Genomic DNA, 19,315 nt, shown 5'->3' with positions numbered 1-19,315 from the left:
CCGATTCCGTTTCACATTTAACATTTTATAGAATGGGGTTGCAGCGGGATTCCTGTGGATAGCAATTTAATGTCAGCTTTGTCTCCAAAATAATTAGATCTTTTTAAAAAGTCTCAGATAGGCCAGCATAGTCTGTAACATCATTTCCAATAGAACATAACCTTAAAATTGATATCACGTAGGGGTACTTTTGAAGAACACGAATTCCCCAAAAGTATCTTTTTTTAAAGTGAATTCACAAAGAGGAATATTTTTTTATAAAGTTGGCCGAAATGTAACGCGGTATAGGCAGAGAATTGCCTGACGTATTTTTAATTAATTCAGAGGCTAATTAATACTGCTGATTTTTTTCTTGGAGTTAAGACTGCATAAGCTAGGCAACTATTTTCGCTTTTACTTAAGTTCTTCGAAAGTCCCAATAGAGTATAAAAAGTTCTGAAATTTTAGGCAACCAATTTTGCTGCGAAAGTCCTCGAAAGTCCTGAAGGTTCCCCAAAATTCCTTCAAACGTCTAGCTTTGCTACAAACCAAAAAAACACCCCATAAGTATCTTTGCGTACTTTTTTTGCAAAAATTGTCTTTTCTTTACTTTTCTTTATAAAAATGGCTTCAGGTAAAAATTAGATGAATTTTAGTGAAATCCTCACCTTCGTACGACAACGAATAAAAAAGCTCCCCGAAAGTCCCTTTCCACATACATATACTCGTATATATATATATTTTCAGAACGATTAAAAAAGGTTTACAAGTTGTGACTACGGTACTACCTGCATTTGTATTAATGGGAGCGTTGATTGTAATCGGCGTTTTATTTTTAACCGAATTTGTAAGTAACTCTCAACGTTAAATAATATTTATTTTAATATGCTTATTCAACCTAGGTTAACAAAGACTCAAGTACTATTTTGACAATTCGTTTGGGCGTAACTGCCACATTCGACATCCTAATTCTTATTGTCTTCTGTAAAACTGGACAAATGCTCATTGACGAAGTGTGTAGTTTGGGTTGCACCACATTTAATTTATTTATTAGGTATGAAGACTCAATAATTTTTAAATTTTAGACACTTTGATGAAGTGCTCTTGGTACAACTGGGATTTCAGAAACAAACAAATTTTGCGGATTTTTTTGGCAAATTCCCTAAAACCGTTTAAAGTGGAGTTTGCTTCGATTGTTTTGGATTACAACTTTGCTTTTTCTGTCGGTAAATCAAAATATAAAATTTTATATTTTCACATTTTATAAATTTTCTAGCTAATAAAGACAGCCACTAGTTACGCCTTAGTTCTGCATAATTTAAGACAAAGTAATTAGCTTACTACATCGACAATTTCATACAACAAGTTTATTGAACAACACCACACCTAATAATATGTAATTCTGGCACATGCGTTATTTACTTGTTATAGCAAAAATTCTGCATTGCACTATACTACAGTGTGGAATAAAATGATTTACATCTAGTTACCTTTGGAATTTTTGCACATGTAAATTTTCCTGTACCGCTCTACTTTTTTTTTGAAGTGCCGAACTATTAGTTCTGTCAATAAATGTCATCAATCTAATTGACAATTGTTACAATTTACTAAATTGAATTAACAAACGTTGGTGGCCACTTTCAACACTAGCTGTGACTTGCTTTTGTTAGCTCCTTTTTAATTTCAATCTCTACTTTGCATTCATATCATCCCTTCGCAATAAATCACATTTGAAATTTTGGAATATTTTGCACTATGCGGATTACGGATCACGGATCAGCTGTTTAAATCTTACGTTTTTACACGAGTGGTGCGTTCACAGTCGACTCTTCAACGCCTAATTTGAGGTAAAATTTAAAAAAACACCCGATATATTGTTACGTGTTCACTTTACAATATACAGGGTTATTCACGAGCGGGGTATTTTTAAATTTCTTTTTGCCACAACCCATTATACACATTGCAACAATATCTTGATTTCAAATTTTGAAAATAATTATAACTGAATCGACGATGGCTCTCAGTCCTGTCCAGTCCTGTCTCGTTGACGTTAAAGCAAAAAATCTTTGTCAATTCGAAAAATTTGTTTTTACAATAACGACGAAAAGACTGATATGCTCCTCATTTATGGAGAGCCTGGAAAGAATTCTGTGGCCGCTGCGGATGTTTACAAGCCTATGGCAGATACTTTGAACACCTTTTACATTAACTTAATTTGTTAATTTATTTGTTGAATTTTGATTAAATTCAGGTTATCTACTCGTACCAAATTCTGACAAATCTATCCAACTTACTTTGATTTCTAATTTAAAAGAAATAACACATTTGATTTAGTAGTTACTGCCATTGGTATTGTTGGTTGAGGCAAAATACAAATTCAGAAGTACCCCTCTCGTGAATAACCCTGTATATAACTTACTACAAATGAAATATGTTGATTCGTTGATTTAGAGTCTTGATCAGTAGAATAATGCTTGGGTTTTACTTAAACTTATACATAATTTTGAATCGATTGCAACATCGCAAGTTAGAACCTGAGTAAAGTCCGAAAGTAACAAGGATTGTCATTAATGTCATTTTTGATAATATGTAATTATAATTTAAAAACTATTCGTCTAAGACCAAATTCGAATTAGAATTTTTTGTTTGGTATTCAATATACAGGCTGTAACAGAAATAAGTGCATTAATTTTAACTGGTAATAAAACTCATCAAAAGGAACAACTTTTCTCTCTGCCATTTTGGCGAAAAACGTTGCGTAATGGCTTAAAAAAGTAGGAAAGATTTTCCTAAAACCGTTCATATCTCCAAAACTAAGCTACCTGAAAACGTGAAACAACCAGATTCTTACAAAGTGGATTTTTTGCTATACGGTAGATTTGTTTGAATTTCGATTTCGGAGCTAAAACACGTTTTCTGAATAAAAATGGACGTTTTTTTCATATTAGCGCTGATCTCAATTAGCCATTGCAGTATTTAGTGGCATAGGGCTACTTTAGTGAAAAATCTCTCCATTTTTTTTTTTGGAATTAAACATCGTTTTTCGGAAAAATGGTAGATAGAAAAGTTGTTCCTTTTGGCGAGTTCTATTACCAGTTAAAATTAATGCACCTATTTCTGTTACACCCTGTAGATTCGTGTGACATAAATATTATGCACCATTACATATACACCCTGTATATGTAATGGTTTTATAATGATTCTCCTGAAGAGTGGCAAGAAAAAGGCCTTCAGCCTTCAGCAAGCATTGGAAAATCATTTTGCTATGTATGTATAGTAAATTCAAAAAAACTTCTGGACTGTCAAAATTAAATTTTAAATAAAATATTTATTTTCACTGTACTTGGGTTTAAAAATTGTTCGGTAGAGTGTACCCACGTCAAAATCTAGTTACAATAGTAGTTTATTTAACGAGTTTGTGTGTAAATTGGGCTCTTTTTGATATGAGTGAACCAATTTAAAACGCGAGTGAAACGAGTGTTTTAAAGGGCCACGAGTGCCATAAAGAGACCGATTTAGTTGACTACAACGTTTTTTTGTTCAACGAGTCCTTTGAAGGCTTCAAATCGCTTAAAATCTTTAAAATTAGCTTGACGTTTCGTTTTGACAAGTTGTGATTTATCAAAATCCGTTCACACAGGAGAAAATTCTCAAATTCTGACAGTGTCGAACAAAAAAATGTATTCAGGTTATGTTTTCATTTTTAATCATTGAACTAAAAATGTTTTAAACACTTGAAGCGAAATGCAGCAGCTAAAAGAAATGGAGCAATTTAATAAAGTTTATAAAAAACACAAAGAAAAACAGAAGGGGACACACGACAAACTGAAAACAGGTAACAAACTAAACAACAACCGAAATCCTCAAAAATGAACTAATCTGTCTCATATTAGGTACTTTCCATATCTGAGTTAGATTCCGTTAAAGATATAATTATGGGTGGAACATCTTAATATCAGAGTTAGCCATCATAATTAAGTAATTAGCTTTAATTAGGTGTTCACAATTCAAGATACTATTTTTCCACATAGTTGGGTTAAATAATTTTGCAATTTATTTGACAATGCATCGAGACAATGTCAATTTAAACAAATGAGTAGTTTGAAAAATTAAAAAATGTAGATACCAATCGGACAAAAATAACTAGTGATTAAACCAACCTAATAACTGCAATTTTGATTTTGTTAATGAGCAATTTTATTTAAACGCAGATAATAACAATTTTGACAATAACAGTGCAGCCAATTAACCATCGGACAAACGCCCCTAGGAACCATCAGGATGGAGCCAACTCTTTTTTAATATACTAATTTTAGGTTTGACAGGACCGACTCAGATGTTAAAATCGCTCAAATTTGACAAATTTGAATTTAAAACTGACAATGACGTTTGACGTTATAGACTTTGATTTACAATACTAAAATTTTGACTATACGAGTTTTTTTTTTGGCCAGCGATTGTAATTTATTTTATAGATTGTGACTTGATTTAAGAATGTATTGTTATACCGAGTGGGGCATCGTATACGCGCACACGAGAAATCGCGACTTCTAATTAAATAAAATTGGCGAAATTTTATATACCTGACTAATTATTGATAAGGTATATTTGAGAATTTTTAAAAAATTTTTTGTTAATAAATAAGGCCGTAACAGTTTTATTACTTTTCTGAAATTAACTGTTAATTTACCTATAAAGTTTTTACACTAAATGAATCTGTATCTGCTAGCTCATCAAACCCTGCTGGCACAATTACAAATTTTGACTTGGTTAGCTAAATAATTCGCTTTTTTATTTAAACGTAAACCAGACGGGTGATTTACGGCACAATGGTATAATTTCCCAACAAAGGTATAGCCGACCGTTTTAAACCTTTTTGCCATAAAATTGACAGTTTCCATTGTCACCTAAATTTACGACAGCACAAGTAGCAGGTCATAAATAAAAATGATTTTGAAAGTTGAAATGTAAAACTGCGTTTAATTCAAAATCTAATTGGTATTTTTTTCCGTAGATTTCGTAAATAATTATAGGAAGTGAATCTGGATAGGTTAGTATAAAAATCAGAATTTGACTTTTTGGTTGAAATTTACATTTTAATTTTTTTTGGCTCTGTTTGTAAGTGAAAAATTATCAAAAAATTATGAAATGTACCTTACCAATAGCCAGGTAAGTCTGGAAAATTTCGACAATTTTATTTAATTAGAAGTCGCGATTTCTCGCGTGCGCGTATACGATGCCCCACCCGGTACAGACTGGCTACGAAAATTGGATTCGTTTTTCCACATTTGACCAAAAGATGGAACTGCAAGAAAAAATGAAACATTGAAATGCAATTGCTGGCAACATTGTTTTCTTTTATGTAATTAAGCTTTCAAAAAATGTAGCTAAATGTTGGTTGTAGCCGATTAGAATATGTTGCCCGCTAATGATCTTGCACTCTTACAGCTGCTGTTCTACCAGATCGACCTTCATTAGCAGGATAATATCATTTTATGATACTTATTCGCTGCTCAGTATGTAAATTCCAGGACCTGCTAGATAGTCAGAGTGTCTATAGCGGCCTGGGCGTAGAGCGAAAAATCCTATTGTTCTCATGATTCTGACATTTGGGGTTGTTTTCGGGGGTTGCTGTTAGCAACTAACTGTCATGCTATCAAGTATGTGACAACGTCATGTGCATCGTGACAATTTAGACATGCAGTCCACTGTGCAGTCCACACTCCACACTCACGTATCTGCATGATGCATGCAGTCATACGTAGTTGTAATTACATTTTGGATATTATAAATTGGCAGAAGCAAGATGTTGCGCACTGGTCCACTGGTTTGGTTTTGCGGAAGGGACAAAGTTTCGGCGCCGCGTTTTTTGAAAATATCTTGGTCAGTGGCGAGTGCAAATTCATAGAATAATAATTGTCCAAAATTATATAATTACATTCAAAACTGTAAGTACAAAACTTAAAGTATACTTTCCACTCATTTCCACCAAGAATGGCACGGATTAATTAAGCAAATATAATTGTTTTGTTATGGACCCATCTTCATCTGAAATGACCCGCTTAGGAAATAATGTACCCACTGCAAATCCAAGATTGAGATTATAATTTTAATATTATTCCAGAAATAGGTTTACAATTAACCGAACTTGTTGTTGCTGCATTTACCGCAATATCAGTTCTAATATGATAAAAAAGCCAGTTCATAAACACTAACAGCAAAATACTAAAAACCAGAAACACCAAACAGAAGTAGCATCAACTAAATTAATAAAAATTTTGTTATTAAAGTTACTTTTAAACTGTTAGACTCTTGACATTGCACTTTGACAACTTCACTGAATTCATTACATTTGTTTGTGAGGTTATGATTATTTAGTGACATTCCCCCCTAAAGTGGCGCCGTGGAGATCACAGGCACTAAAGCTTCGCCCAGGCAGATGTATAGTGAAATATGTCAATCATCAAGACGGCGGTGGTAAATTCATAATTTTAAATTGACAGTGTCATTGACAATTGTTAAAAATAGTGTCAATTGCACGAAATATTGAATTCGATGTTGCCATTTGATTAAATAAATTTTTTTGGTCCTCAACTGTTTTGTAAAAACAGCGAGATCTCTTGGCAATATGAAGAAAAGTGACTCCAATTTTCGTAACCACTCTGTAGTACTGTTATGTTATAATAATAAAACCTTTGTCGAGTCTTTTAACTTTTAACAGTCTTTTTAACAGTTAGTTATTTATGCAGGCATAAGTGTAAGGTTAGCACAACGAGGCTGCAGGGTGAGTTTGTGTAGTTACGTAAGTGCAAAATGAATGAAAATTAAAATGCCTTTGTCTTTTTGCTTTATGTCAAAATTCTATTTACAAATTGCTTTGCTTACGAGAAGAGAAAATGGTTTTATGAGAGGACATTTATCTCATTGCCGTCGCTTGGTAACCCCCTCGGCCTCTACTGCTGAAGTGCGTCTATCGATATTTTGAAACGACTTTTTAAACACTAGTTAACATTTTGGGTCGTTTATGATGGTCTCATTACTAGGGCATTATTTACCTACCCTGTAACAAAAACTCTCGATGGTACCTGCGGATTATTGAGGATCGGTTACTCACCACTTTTACGACAATCTTTGTTAGCCGGCAATAAACCACTGAAGGAAGCAAAAGGTCGTTTTAAAATATCGATACACAATGTCCAGCTTGCGATAAAGAATACAAATTTGCCCAAAATCAATATGTATTTCATACTTAAAAAATTGTACAAAAATTCCACATGACATTGACGTTTTGCGCTGCCAACCTAAAATCTTTCATTAAAAATTCCTGTATCGATTTTCTTGCCTAGGCAGGGAATAGTTATTTGGATTACTAGTCCAGAAAATTATATTTGCAATGTAAGTGTATTGCGTAGCCGAGGCACAGCAACACGAGCACTCGCAAAACATTTTCTGGACGTGTAATCCACAAAATTTTTCATGCCGACATATTTAAATCATTTTTAAAAAGTAAAAAATTATTATTAATTAATTCAACCAAAGTGACTTCCATGTCAAACTTTGTTACCATTTCTACGTTACCATTTAAGAATCAATGCTGCCAGCCCATTCTCAAGTGAATTTTTAACCAAGGTCACTTTTGTAAGTAGGTACATACTAGGCCGGGAATTTAACGTTCCCGGCGGATTTTGAATCATGCAAAACCGTCGATAACGGTCGGCCGGCGCCGGCGGCATGAAATAGCTATTTGTGTATTAAGAGATTGTTGCTGCGCTCCTGCGTCGCGCGGCATTTTCTCGAAATCGACAATGTACAGTTGCGGCCGTTGAAATCTCAGACAGGAAAGATTTAAACACTCTGTATAAATTCCGAAATTTGATTAGCGTAAACAGGGGATTTTCATCAAGGATTATAAAGTCAGTGTCAGTATTTGACATATTAGGTCAGAATCGCGCGTAACTTTTGAAATGCCGCAATTATCTGATTTGCAAAAATGTGTTTGACTGAGGGACGGTGTGAGTATAGCAGCCATTGCGAGAGAAATTAATGTGGATAATGTTTGAGTTACATTTCGAGAAACGTCACTTTCAGTACCATTTACAAAGCCAAAAGTTTGGCGTTGTCAAAGTGTCTGAGTTTTCAACGGCCGCAACTGTACATTTGCGCTCGCAACACACACAAGATTTTTCCTATAATCGCAACTATGACTACTACATATTATTTTATTTGGACCAAATCAATGTAATACCTTCGTAAAATCAGAAACTAATTATTCACAATATTGATATTAAAAGTACAATAATTACGGTTTTTGAAAAGTAATCCATGCTCTGGAAGTGTGCATTCTGGTTCTTTTGCTGCACTTACAATTTCGGGAGATGTACACGAAAACGCTTCCTCGACAGTTTCCCTTCCTTCTACAGGCTTTTGAGCAATGTTTTTTGTAAAAACACAAAGAACACCGACAAAAACTGACACAACAATTCTTTCTGTTTATTCGTTGTCACTAGTTACAATAATCACTGGACATCTGATTTTAACAAAAAATTCGAAGAGCGAGCGTTTTGTACATTTTTTCGCGCGTGAGCGACAAAGTGACAGTCCTCGGAAAACGTCAATTTTGCGTTGTCAAATGCAAGCGCAAAGACCTACTTTCTACATCGATTGTAGGAAAATGCTATTTTCCAGACGATTTAGATTTTAGACAAATGGAAAATCAGTTTTTCTAGAAGGAGGCCGAAAAAATAAATTTTCCTATAGCTCACATAACCGAGTTATGAAGTTTTCAATTTCACAAATCCCAGAAGCTCGTTCTCAGGTATTACTAAAAAATCGGCCAGGTTGCCAGACAGCAAAAATAATTATCGATACCGCAACAATCAACGCAAAGTTTACTTGGAATTTTCTGATGTGGAATCCCGGTAACGCAAATTTGCGGTCATCCTACCTTGTTGGTGCTCAATTATCATTGATCAGGTTTAGGATGTCTTTTCTCGATTATCACTTGGGATAGGACTTTTTTCCTTTAAAATTCAGATTACCACATTTTCCCAAATTTGTTCTTTGGGGATGCAGTTCTGGGACACACATATACTTTTGGTTTAATTTCAATTTTTGTCTTTTCTTCTAGTTTTCCAATTTTAGCGAAGCTACAGTAGAGATAATTCGGCAATTGTTTGTGCTGTAACTATGCCGTTCTTATGAAATTATTAATTCGAAGTGTTGTCATTAAAGAAACCATTAACTGTCATTATGTGGACTTGATGACTTAATGAAAGAAACCATTATTACCTAGTCAGGGTCATTAGATGGATATAGAATTACACATTAATTAAGAAAAGCGACCACGTCAGCTTACAAGCAAAAAAAAACTAAAGTAGACTCAGGTTGCATAAATCCACTTGTCATTTGCAACAGCATTTTTTCAATATTTTTGATCCAAATAGAGGCACAAAGGGACCAGAAAAGCATAGTTTGGATTAAATATTCTCAACTCTTGGTGCCTCAGAAAACAACGCGGCATTTAACTGGACCGACATACACCATGCGTTTACCTAACGGAATGTGAATGTTATTAGGCGTTTTGACCAACGAATGAAAAAAAAACTATCATGACAACTACATACGGTAGTTTTTAGTTACCTATTGCTTTGCTGCTATTTTCATTTTCACTTTCTAAGAGTTTTTTCTTTAACTGAAAGGTGCAGAACAGTTTTTGGTACAAAATCGGGATCTATGTTATGCTATGAGCTATGCTATGCTACTAAAACTGAATGAAAAGGGCGAATAAAATGGCAATAACGCCATTAATGTCAGAAGTGACAGTTAATAATTAATTAAAATTGGGCATCTGTTTCGAAAAGGCGGCACAATAATATTTTTTTCCAAAGCTGAAAAAGGGAACCTGATTGTTGATTATTGATTATTCTAGCTTAGTTTCAGTCACAGAATTTAGTGTGGCCAAACGTCAGTAGATGTCCTGGCCTTCTAGTGGTAACGAGTGTGAAGTTGTCGTTACACTATAACTACCCCTGTCAGACATCGGCAAGGCATACTTACCTGGCGTAGGGGTTACCGTGATCAACAAGGCGGTTCCCCCAGGGTGAGGCCCTTCCATTGCACCGAGGTCGGGCTGACCCCTGCGATTATCCCTAATGCGGATAACTCGGGCGCACAATTTTTGGTAGTCGGGACTGCGTGCGCGCTGTCCCGGTCTAATATAATCCTAACTAAAATATTTATTCGTAAATACTAAATAGTTATCCAAAATTGTATCAGTTTTCAGTATTTTTATTTTTCACGTTACCCTGTCTGTTTTGTATACGTATTCATATCACTGACCTCTATAAAAGGTCAGTGATTCATATACCAAGAGTTTGGCTTCTCTTCAGCAGAGGGCGGTTCAATCTGGTTTATAAAATTGGATCAATATCTTGTCACGAAACGACGAAACGAAAAAGAAACCAGTAAATTTTAATACAAGTAAAAAAATCTCAGCAAAGTAGATTCTCACAATTAGGTCCACCACCTTCTTCAAAGATGAGTTAGCGATATTTAAATTAATTGAGAGCATCACCTACTAATAGCCGGAGGTCCAAATTTGTCGAATTTCTGGCTCTTACAAAAAGAACTTGAATCATCCAACCGTAAATGTCATTGTTAAGCTGTAATAAATAGTATATTAAGTATAAAGAACGGTAATGACAATGTACGGATCGAAGACAATTGTTTGGAGGAGGAGCTTGCGACGACTCCAATATTGTCTGAGATCCGTACATTGTCATTAACGTTCGTCATGCTTATGAGATTTTTTGCGCGTTTGAATATTTATTACAAAACATTCCTAACTAGAATGCAATGCGATACGACGCCCTTCACATCGTGTTGCCACAATGTCGATTTTTGTATCGCGTTTCTAAGGCAATCTGCAAACAACTACCGCCATTGCAGTTTTTGTGCGCAAATATCGCCAGTTGTGTTGAAAAACAAGCAGTAAAATGAGTGATATTAGTGATTCCGAAAACGAAGTGAATATTGTGGAAGAAACTTTGAATGTGGGGTGCGTTACAAATAAAGAATTTTTGAAACTAACGACCTCAACGTGTAATTAAGAAGACAAGGAAAATTTGTGGTATGAAAATTTTGATAATACTAATGTCGCGGCAAGTTCGCTAATATTATTTCATTGCACCGGCAAGGAATGCCGACTACAAGAGCCGTGTGAGTTTCCAGAAAGTGCTAACATCTTGTCTTCAACTTCTGTCTACATAAATCAAGAATTTTCGAAACCAGCGAACTCAATATGTAATCAAGAAGACAAGGAAAATCCGGGGTATGGACATTTTGACAATTCTAATGTCGCGGCAAGTTTGCTAATGCTATTTCGTTGCAGCGCCAAGGAAAGCCGACTACAAGAGCCGTGTGAGTTTCCAGAAAGTGCTAACATCTTGTCTTCAACTTCTGTCTACATAAATCAAGAATTTTCGAAACCAGCGAACTCAATATGAAATCAAGAAGACAAGGAAAATCCGGGGTATGAACATTTTGACAATTCTACTGTCGCGGCAAGTCTGTTACTAACATTGTTTCATTGCAGTGGCAAGGTAGGCCGACTACAAGAGCCGTGTGAGTTTCCAGAAAGTACTAACATCTTGTCTTCAACTTCCGTCTACATAAATGAAGAACTTTCGAAACCAACGATCTCAATTTGTAATCAAGAAGACAAGGAAAATACGGGGTATGAAAATTTTGACAATGCCAATGTCGCGGCAAGTTTGCTAATGCTATTTCATTGCAGCAGCAAGGAAAGCCGACTACAAGAGCCGTGTAAGTTTCCAGAAAGTGCTAACATCTTGTCTTCAACTTCTGTCTACATAAATGAAGAATTATTTTCGAAACCAACAACCTCAATGTGTACCTAATCAAGAAGACAAGGAAAATGCGGGGTATGAAAATTTTGACAATGCCAATGTCGCGAAAAGTTTGCTAATGCTATTTCATTGCAGCGTCAAGGAAACCCGACTACAAGAGCTTTATGAGTTTCCAGAAAGTGCCCCCACATCTTGTCTTCAACTTCTGTCTACATAAAAATTATTATAATAATCGATTAATTTTGAATAAACTTTACTTACCGTTCTAGAACACCAAAAATTACTTACCATCGAGTTTATCGTTAGCAACGAGTAAACAGAGCTTACCATCTTGGAAACAGATCTGGTAAACAACCAAATAGAGTACAATCGCGCAAAAAAACTATTATACAGGGTGTTTTCGAAGTTGAGGCGTTCCTTTTAACACGTGATAGTATGCGTTGTTCTTAAAAGATTTAGCCAAAATTACCTCAGTAAAATGTGTACGGCAATGTTAGAAATTAGAATTGACAAAAAAAAAACAAATGAGCATGGACGTTAATTAAAAATACTGTCAGTCATCTAATTAGTCGAAATGGCTTATCATTACGAAAATAATGAGCTCACAGATGTATGCGCAATGTTATCAGAATACAGCTGCGGCGTCCAGAGAGGCCGCAGAGCTATTACCGGAAAGACACCATGCATCCTGGGCCACATCAATTATTAATCTAGTACAGCAGAGAAATAGACAGAAGCGGACTCAAAATTTTAGAAAACAATAAAAATATAGAATCAATTTTCTCCGTTAATACAAAATTGTATTAAGAAGATTTAGGCTAAAATTATTAAGAATAATGTATAGTATCTTCTGTTACAAGGAACGCCTCAACTTTGAAAACAATAAGAGAATTCTTAAGATTCTTATTTCTCTGTGTTTGATCTTAATTAAGATTAAGATGCTAAAATATGATGAGAAAAATTAAATTGTAAAAAAGAAAATGACTTGTATTAAAACAACGATAATATTTAATACTTATAAATAATACGCCATTTAAGGAAGTTATGTAACAAGCTGTAAATAGGTGGCAGATGACCTTACTTACATCTTACAACAATCAATCATTGGACGATAAGAAGAGTAGACGTCACATAGCCGTATGATAATTTTTTGTAGATATATTTATAATATAAGTGTAGTGTCTATCGAAGAAACAACACTGAGCAGTACTAATATTTTTATAAATAATGACAAGTGAAATTAAATCTTGGTTATTAAAAGTTTTGAAGAACGATGATTTGCAAGATCTTTCTGTTAACATTTTGGGAAATTCTGAAAAAGGTGATGGATACATGGGAGACGTAGTATTTGTAGATGCAACAGGAAAAACTAAGGAAAACTCAAGTAAAGAATATAATCTTGTGTTGAAATGTAGTAAGAGAAGTCAAGCTTTACGAGAAAGTATGCCTGTAGAAAAAACCTTTCTGACGGAAATGTCCTTTTACAACACTGTAATACCCACTTTTGTTAAATTTCAAAAAGACAGAGGGGTTTGTAACCCATTCAATAGCATACCCAAGTGCTAGGAACTTTCAGAGGTGAAAATATGGAAGTGATTGTTCTTGAAAATTTGAAGAAAAACTGTTACGATTTGTGGCCCAAGAGAAATCCGGTGACGAGAAAACATCTCGAAATGGTCGTTTCAGAATACGGAAAGTTTCACGCCATTTCTGTTGCCATGAAAGAGCAACAATTAAATACGTTTAATGAGTTGGTCGACCTGTTGGGCGACCTTTTTAAAGAGTTTGCTGAATCAACTGATTTTATTAATGTATTTGGAAAGACAGTTGACGAAACATACGAGTTATTAAAAAACGACCTCGACGAAAACATTTTGATGAAGTGGAAAGATTTCAAAAAACAAGTTCACTATGTGCTAATAGACATGTTTGAGAATATAGATGGATTAAAAGTAATTATCCATGGGGATTGTTGGAACAACAATTTTATGTACAAGTTTGAAGTAACTGATTTATGAGATTGAAAAAATTATTTCACTTTATTACTATATTTTTAGAATGGAAATCCAAATATACCACTTAAAGTAGCCATTTTAGATTGGCAAGCTGCACGATGTTCTTCCCCGATTGTGGATTTGTCTTATTACATTTTTGCTTGTATATCCAAAAAGGATTTACAAAATCTGGACGACATTTTAATCATTTATTACCGTTCTTTTGCAGATCAGTTGAAACAATTAGGTGTAAATAATCCAGATGTGCTGTATCCATTTCAACAATTTTTAGACGAATGGAAGAAATATTGCAAATTTGGTGTTATGGTTGCTACTTTAATTATGAAAATTTGTGCTACTGATAAAAACGAAGTTGTTGATGTGGCTCATTTTGCTGAAAAAGGGGAGGATATTAGTAACACTTTTTTAAAAGAAATTAAAGATAAAGATACCTTCCGAAATAGAATTCGACCCATCGTTGAGTATGCTGTTAAAAATGACTTAATTTAATGTAAATTTTTCGCAGTAAATTGTGCTATACCAGTCACTCTCAAACAATTTGTTGCTCGTATTAAAATCTTGCAACTGATGGCCGTTTGCATCGACGTTCCTTATTTTTAAACCAAGCTTGTTGCTACGATTTTAATAATTGTAACCAAAGTTTTAAGCTCCTCTTCATTTTAAGTTACGACGGTGCAATCGGCTATCATTAAACTGTAGTTTGATTGTCTGCGTTGTGTACCTATGTATACGATTGTAACTAATGTACCAATTACTTGACACTGAAAATAGAAACATTTTATCATTGTTGGAGGGGTTTTTAATCTACTTTGAATGAAAGAAATATATCGGGTTTCCATTTAAATTTATCCTCAAAGTAGGCGTTGAAGAGTCGATTGTGAACGCACCACGGATAACAGATCACGGATCAGCTGTTTACAGGCTTATTTTATAACTCGTAGCGATGTCGTTAAGCACCAGTTACAATTCGATTCTCGTTCCGCCAACGATATTGCAACGAAAATCAATTTTGTAAATATTCGTCATCGTTGCATAACGATGAAATCGTTATGATAAGATCGTTACAGAACGGCACCTTTACTGGCAGTCGTTACGAAGCGGTAATATCTATTTTGACAACTAACTTTATCTATTTTATTCATTTCATGGTAAAAATAATAATATATAATATTGCCGTGCCCCCGGGTGGTGGAGGGTTAATATAATAATATAAAATAAAAATAAATTTTTATTTTATATTATTTATAAAAAACAAAACAAAAAATATCAGATATAAAATAATATAATATAAAAATAATAATATATAATATTGCCGTGCCGCCGGGTGGTGGAGGGTTAATATTATAATATAATATAATATAAAATAAAAATAAATTCTTATTTTATATTATTTATACAAAACAAAACAAAAAATATGAAATATAAAATAATATAATATAAAAATAATAATATATAATATTGCCGTGCCGCCGGGTGGTGGAGGGTTAATATAATATAATATAAAATAAAAATAAATTTTTATTTTATATTATTTATACAAAACAAAACAAAAAATATGAGATATAAAATAATATATATATAAAAATAATAATATATAATATTGCCGTGCCGCCGGGTGGTGGAGGGTTAATATAATATAATATAATATAAAATAAAAATAAATTTTTATTTTATATTATTTATACAAAACAAAAAATATCAGATATAAAAGAATATAAAAATAATAATATATAATATTGCCGTGCCGCCGGGCGGTGGAGGGTTAATATAATAATATAATATAATATAAAATAAAAATAAATTTTTATTTTATATTATTTATTGTGCATCATCTAAGAACTGAATTTCTGCTTCTGGATATTTTAATTTTAATTCTAAAATCCTAATTTCTTTAAAAATGGCTGTCAAATGACAAAATACAGTTTATTTCTTAAGAATTAAGTAAGCTACGAGTGTACTATTCGTCCTAAAATCAAAAGTTCATAGCTCCGAACGATGGTTGAAGGTCAGAGCTCAACGATGGTAGTTACAAAATAACATTTTCATCCAAATCGTTAGCAAGATCGTAATTCAAACTCTGAACGATTATCGTTAGCCAACGGATCGTACCATAACGATTTATTATAAAATAAGCCTGTTAATCTAACCTCACTTTTTGCATTGTTTGTGTTTTTACTCTGCAGACTGACGAGTGATAAGTAGATAACGTGAAATCGTAGAAGGATATGGAGGGAGCACTGCCTATGCTGGCAATGTAAAGAAAGCGGCACGTCGCGAAACCTGTGCGCAGACCTTTTATGACGCCTTTTAAAATGACCGCCAGTACTTCGTGAAATTTCGTGACGAGGGTCGTTGGGCATCAGATGCTTCATAGGCGTCGGTGTTCCGTCATTTTACTGGGATTTGGTTTTTTACACGTGAACCGGTTGGTGAATTGTCTTTGTATTTTTTCAGTTGTATAACTCTGATCTGTTTTTATTTTGAACTAAATATTTACGGTCGTCTTCCTACAATTCCTACAAAAATTGTCCCCAGAAAAAAAGTTACAGGGACGCCACTGGAAAGATGAAATATCTGCGTTAACTTCGGTTTCGCTCGGCCGTGGAGGGAGAAAAGACTGGAGATGGCATTTCCTATGCTTCCCATGTTAAAAATCCGAACCCTCTAAAAGCACGTGCAACAACCTTTTATGACCCAGTCCATAATGCGCTAGATAAAGAAGCACAATGCTCCTGGAAGGAAGGCGAAGGAAACTATTGGCCTAGCGCCTATATTCAGAAACCTTTTATGACTCTGTAGTTTTCGCGGGCCGGTACACTTATTTGAATTAGTGTCATCTCCAGTCTTTTCTCCCTCCACGCGCTCGGCTCATCTGGAGACCTTTTATTAGGTCTACAGAAAAGCGCGGTCGTATCCACTTTTTTGAAGAGTGCTCCCTCCATATCCCTCTAGGCGTGAAATAGTGTTTTCATGTGGCTCCACTTATAAAATTATAGTAATTACCAAATCAACGAAGCCGCATTTTGCATTTTTGCAGGTTACTGTAGTATAGCTAAATTTAAACTTTGCAAGTGCCGCTCGTTCATATAAGGGATTGAACAGATTAATATGTATTTATTTAGAAACCTGGGGTTTCGATTTAATTACGGGAACTGTCAGATTTTATTAAATTTTTATAGTTTGAAACGGCCTTTTAGAATTTAGGTTAAAAAACTGCACTTATGTGTCAGAAATACTACTGTCAAACAGACACAAATTGACAAATTAAATTTCCAATTCACATTAGGTCAAATTTATTTCCCGTTTTTTTTGAAGCCAAATGTACTTCCCATTCTATTAGAAGAGAATGAAATAGAAAAATGACCCTTGTGTTGAGATATATTTCAAATAAATTTACTAAGCATGTAGCAGATAACCGTTGTCTTTTTGTTGATAATTTGAATTTTATAGTTTTACAGCTCGACCCTTCACTCTCACATGAAAACTCTACAGTAGAGTGCTAGACACACTTTAAGTTGTCACTTGTAATCCTAATTTTGCTATTTTGAATCAAAGGACATTGACCATGGTAGGTTTGAAACTAGTCTGAGTTCCAAAAAAAAAATTAGTGTTATTTTTTAATTAATTTTTTATTAGAAAATAACTACTGGAACAACACCAAAATTAAATTAAGTTATGCTTTACAGCATATTTAACAATGTGATGCATTCTGTTTTTGTAAAGTTCGCTATTCCTAATTCCACCTGACAAATTCTGCCCGAAGTCATTGCCACTGTTAGCCGATACAGCTATATCAACAATTTCATCTTTTTCGGTACAACATATTTTCAATAGTAAACTACTCATCAGGATTCCAAATTTACTGTGAAGTTTCCAATCATCTAAGAACTGACCAAAAGGATATAAAACATCTGGATCTTGTATTCCTAAACTACGTAAATGATTACTAAAAGACGAGTAGTAAGTATCTAGAATGTCATTCAAGTCTCCAATATCTTCTTTGGATACACAGGTAAACAAGAAATAAGAGAGATCAGTTATTGGTGACGCATAATTAGATACTTGCCAATCTAATATAGCCACTTTCAAAGGTACCTTGGTGTTTTCATCCTAAAAAACAAAATAATCAAAACAATATAAAAATAACTGAATACCATATATTTATAATAACTTACTTCAAATTTGTACATAAAATTATTATTCCAACAGTCACCATGACTTATTACTTTCAATCCTTTTATTAAGTTCTTGTTAGCGCGTATGGATTCAACTTGATCTTTTAAGCTTCTCCATTTCGAGATAATATTTTCATCTAGTTCATTTTTCAGCAGCTCAGAAGATTCATCTATGCACCCTTTGAAAATAGTTGTCACGGAATCAAATCCGAAGTTCTTCATATTTTCTTCTACTGTTTTGGCCAACTCTTCAAATTTGTCTGGTTGCTGCTCTTTCATTGCAACTGAAATCGCGTGGAACTTCCCATACTGCTTTACCACCATTTCAATATGTTTTCTTTCCAGTGCTTCCTTTTTCGGCCACAATTCATATCCGTTTTTCTTCAAATTTTCAAGAACGATAACTTCTATGTTTTCTCCCCTGAAAGTTCCGTAGCATTTGGGCACACTGTTAAAAGGGTCCTTGATCCCTTTTTCGTTTTGAAATTTGAGAAAATTAGGAAATACGTGATCGTACATAAATATTTCATTCAAATACATTCGAATCAGTTGGGCATTTTCTCGTAGAGCTTGACTTTGTTTGCTGCATTTTAAAACCAAGTCGTAGTCTTTTGTTGATTGGTCATCAGTTTTTCCAGATACAGAGACAAAGACAATGTCTCCCATATAACCATCACCTTTTTCTGAAGTTCCTACCTCATTGACGACAATATCCGTTAAATTTTCTTTCTTTAAAGCTACTTTCAGCCATGACTTTATTTCACTCTTAATATCAAAATTTGTGGACGCCATAACTTTTAAAACGCTCACACCACTAATCAATATTACCTTCGAATACACCTACGTACATTTTTTCATTATCAGTTGTTATCAAATGAGTGTTTACACAGTTATCTATTAGAATTAAAGAAGCTTACATATTATTATGTGTGCACAATTGCAAAATGTAGTCCGAATTATGATGAAATAAAAGAAATTGACCAAATAACAAAGTTGTTGAAAATGATGACGTAGATATTATATGTATAGAACAAAAAATTCACCCTAATGTAGAGGGAGACTTTTGTTCGGTTCAAAATCACGGCCACAGTTCGGTTGAACAATTATATTTACATATTTTACAGTTGTAGAACAGAATACAAAACTAAACAGAACACAACATGGTGCAATAATTCTAGAAGTACATTGCGCATGTCATAATGGCCTTTAGCTGGATCGGCGCACAACCGTATAGCTGCTTGCCTACTCAGCAGGCGCATAATTGGTAGCTGGCTGACTA

The 19,315-nt window shown here is 34.1% G+C and overlaps 1 protein-coding gene, 1 long non-coding RNA gene, 1 other non-coding gene and 1 pseudogene across 4 annotated transcripts; 3 read left to right on the top strand and 1 right to left on the bottom strand.

Moving 5' to 3' along the window:
* The first annotated feature begins 10,027 nt into the window (after positions 1–10,027).
* LOC138125129 (U1 spliceosomal RNA) lies at positions 10,028–10,190 on the top strand. The gene has a single exon (XR_011157350.1). It is a non-coding gene; the product is annotated as a U1 spliceosomal RNA (small nuclear RNA).
* Positions 10,191–10,629: 439 nt separating this feature from the next.
* LOC138124835 (uncharacterized) lies at positions 10,630–12,182 on the top strand. Of its 2 annotated transcripts, none has more exons than XR_011157290.1 (5): positions 10,630–11,308; positions 11,369–11,509; positions 11,573–11,713; positions 11,777–11,921; positions 11,982–12,182. It is a non-coding gene; the product is annotated as an uncharacterized lncRNA (long non-coding RNA). The 2 variants fall into 2 exon arrangements; XR_011157291.1 differs by having other exon boundaries at positions 11,774–11,921.
* An 808-nt stretch (positions 12,183–12,990) lies between these two features.
* LOC138124879 (uncharacterized) lies at positions 12,991–14,445 on the top strand (annotated as a pseudogene).
* Positions 14,446–17,471: 3,026 nt separating this feature from the next.
* LOC138123629 (uncharacterized) lies at positions 17,472–19,204 on the bottom strand. The gene is made up of 3 exons (XM_069038395.1): positions 18,954–19,204; positions 18,037–18,876; positions 17,472–17,971 (listed from the first exon to the last, which is right to left on the bottom strand). The coding sequence occupies exons 2-3, from the start codon at positions 18,826–18,828 to the stop codon at positions 17,525–17,527; spliced, it is 1,239 nt and encodes a 412-aa protein (XP_068894496.1). The 5' UTR covers positions 18,829–18,876; positions 18,954–19,204; the 3' UTR covers positions 17,472–17,524.
* Between the last annotated feature and the right edge of the window lie 111 nt (positions 19,205–19,315).

The sequence above is a fragment of the Tenebrio molitor genome, chromosome 2, assembly GCF_963966145.1.
Source record: "Tenebrio molitor chromosome 2, icTenMoli1.1, whole genome shotgun sequence".
Classification (NCBI taxonomy): Eukaryota; Metazoa; Arthropoda; class Insecta; order Coleoptera; family Tenebrionidae; genus Tenebrio; species Tenebrio molitor.
The sequence above is the reverse complement of the archived record's forward strand: the minus strand, read 5'-3'. Positions and strand labels throughout refer to the sequence as shown.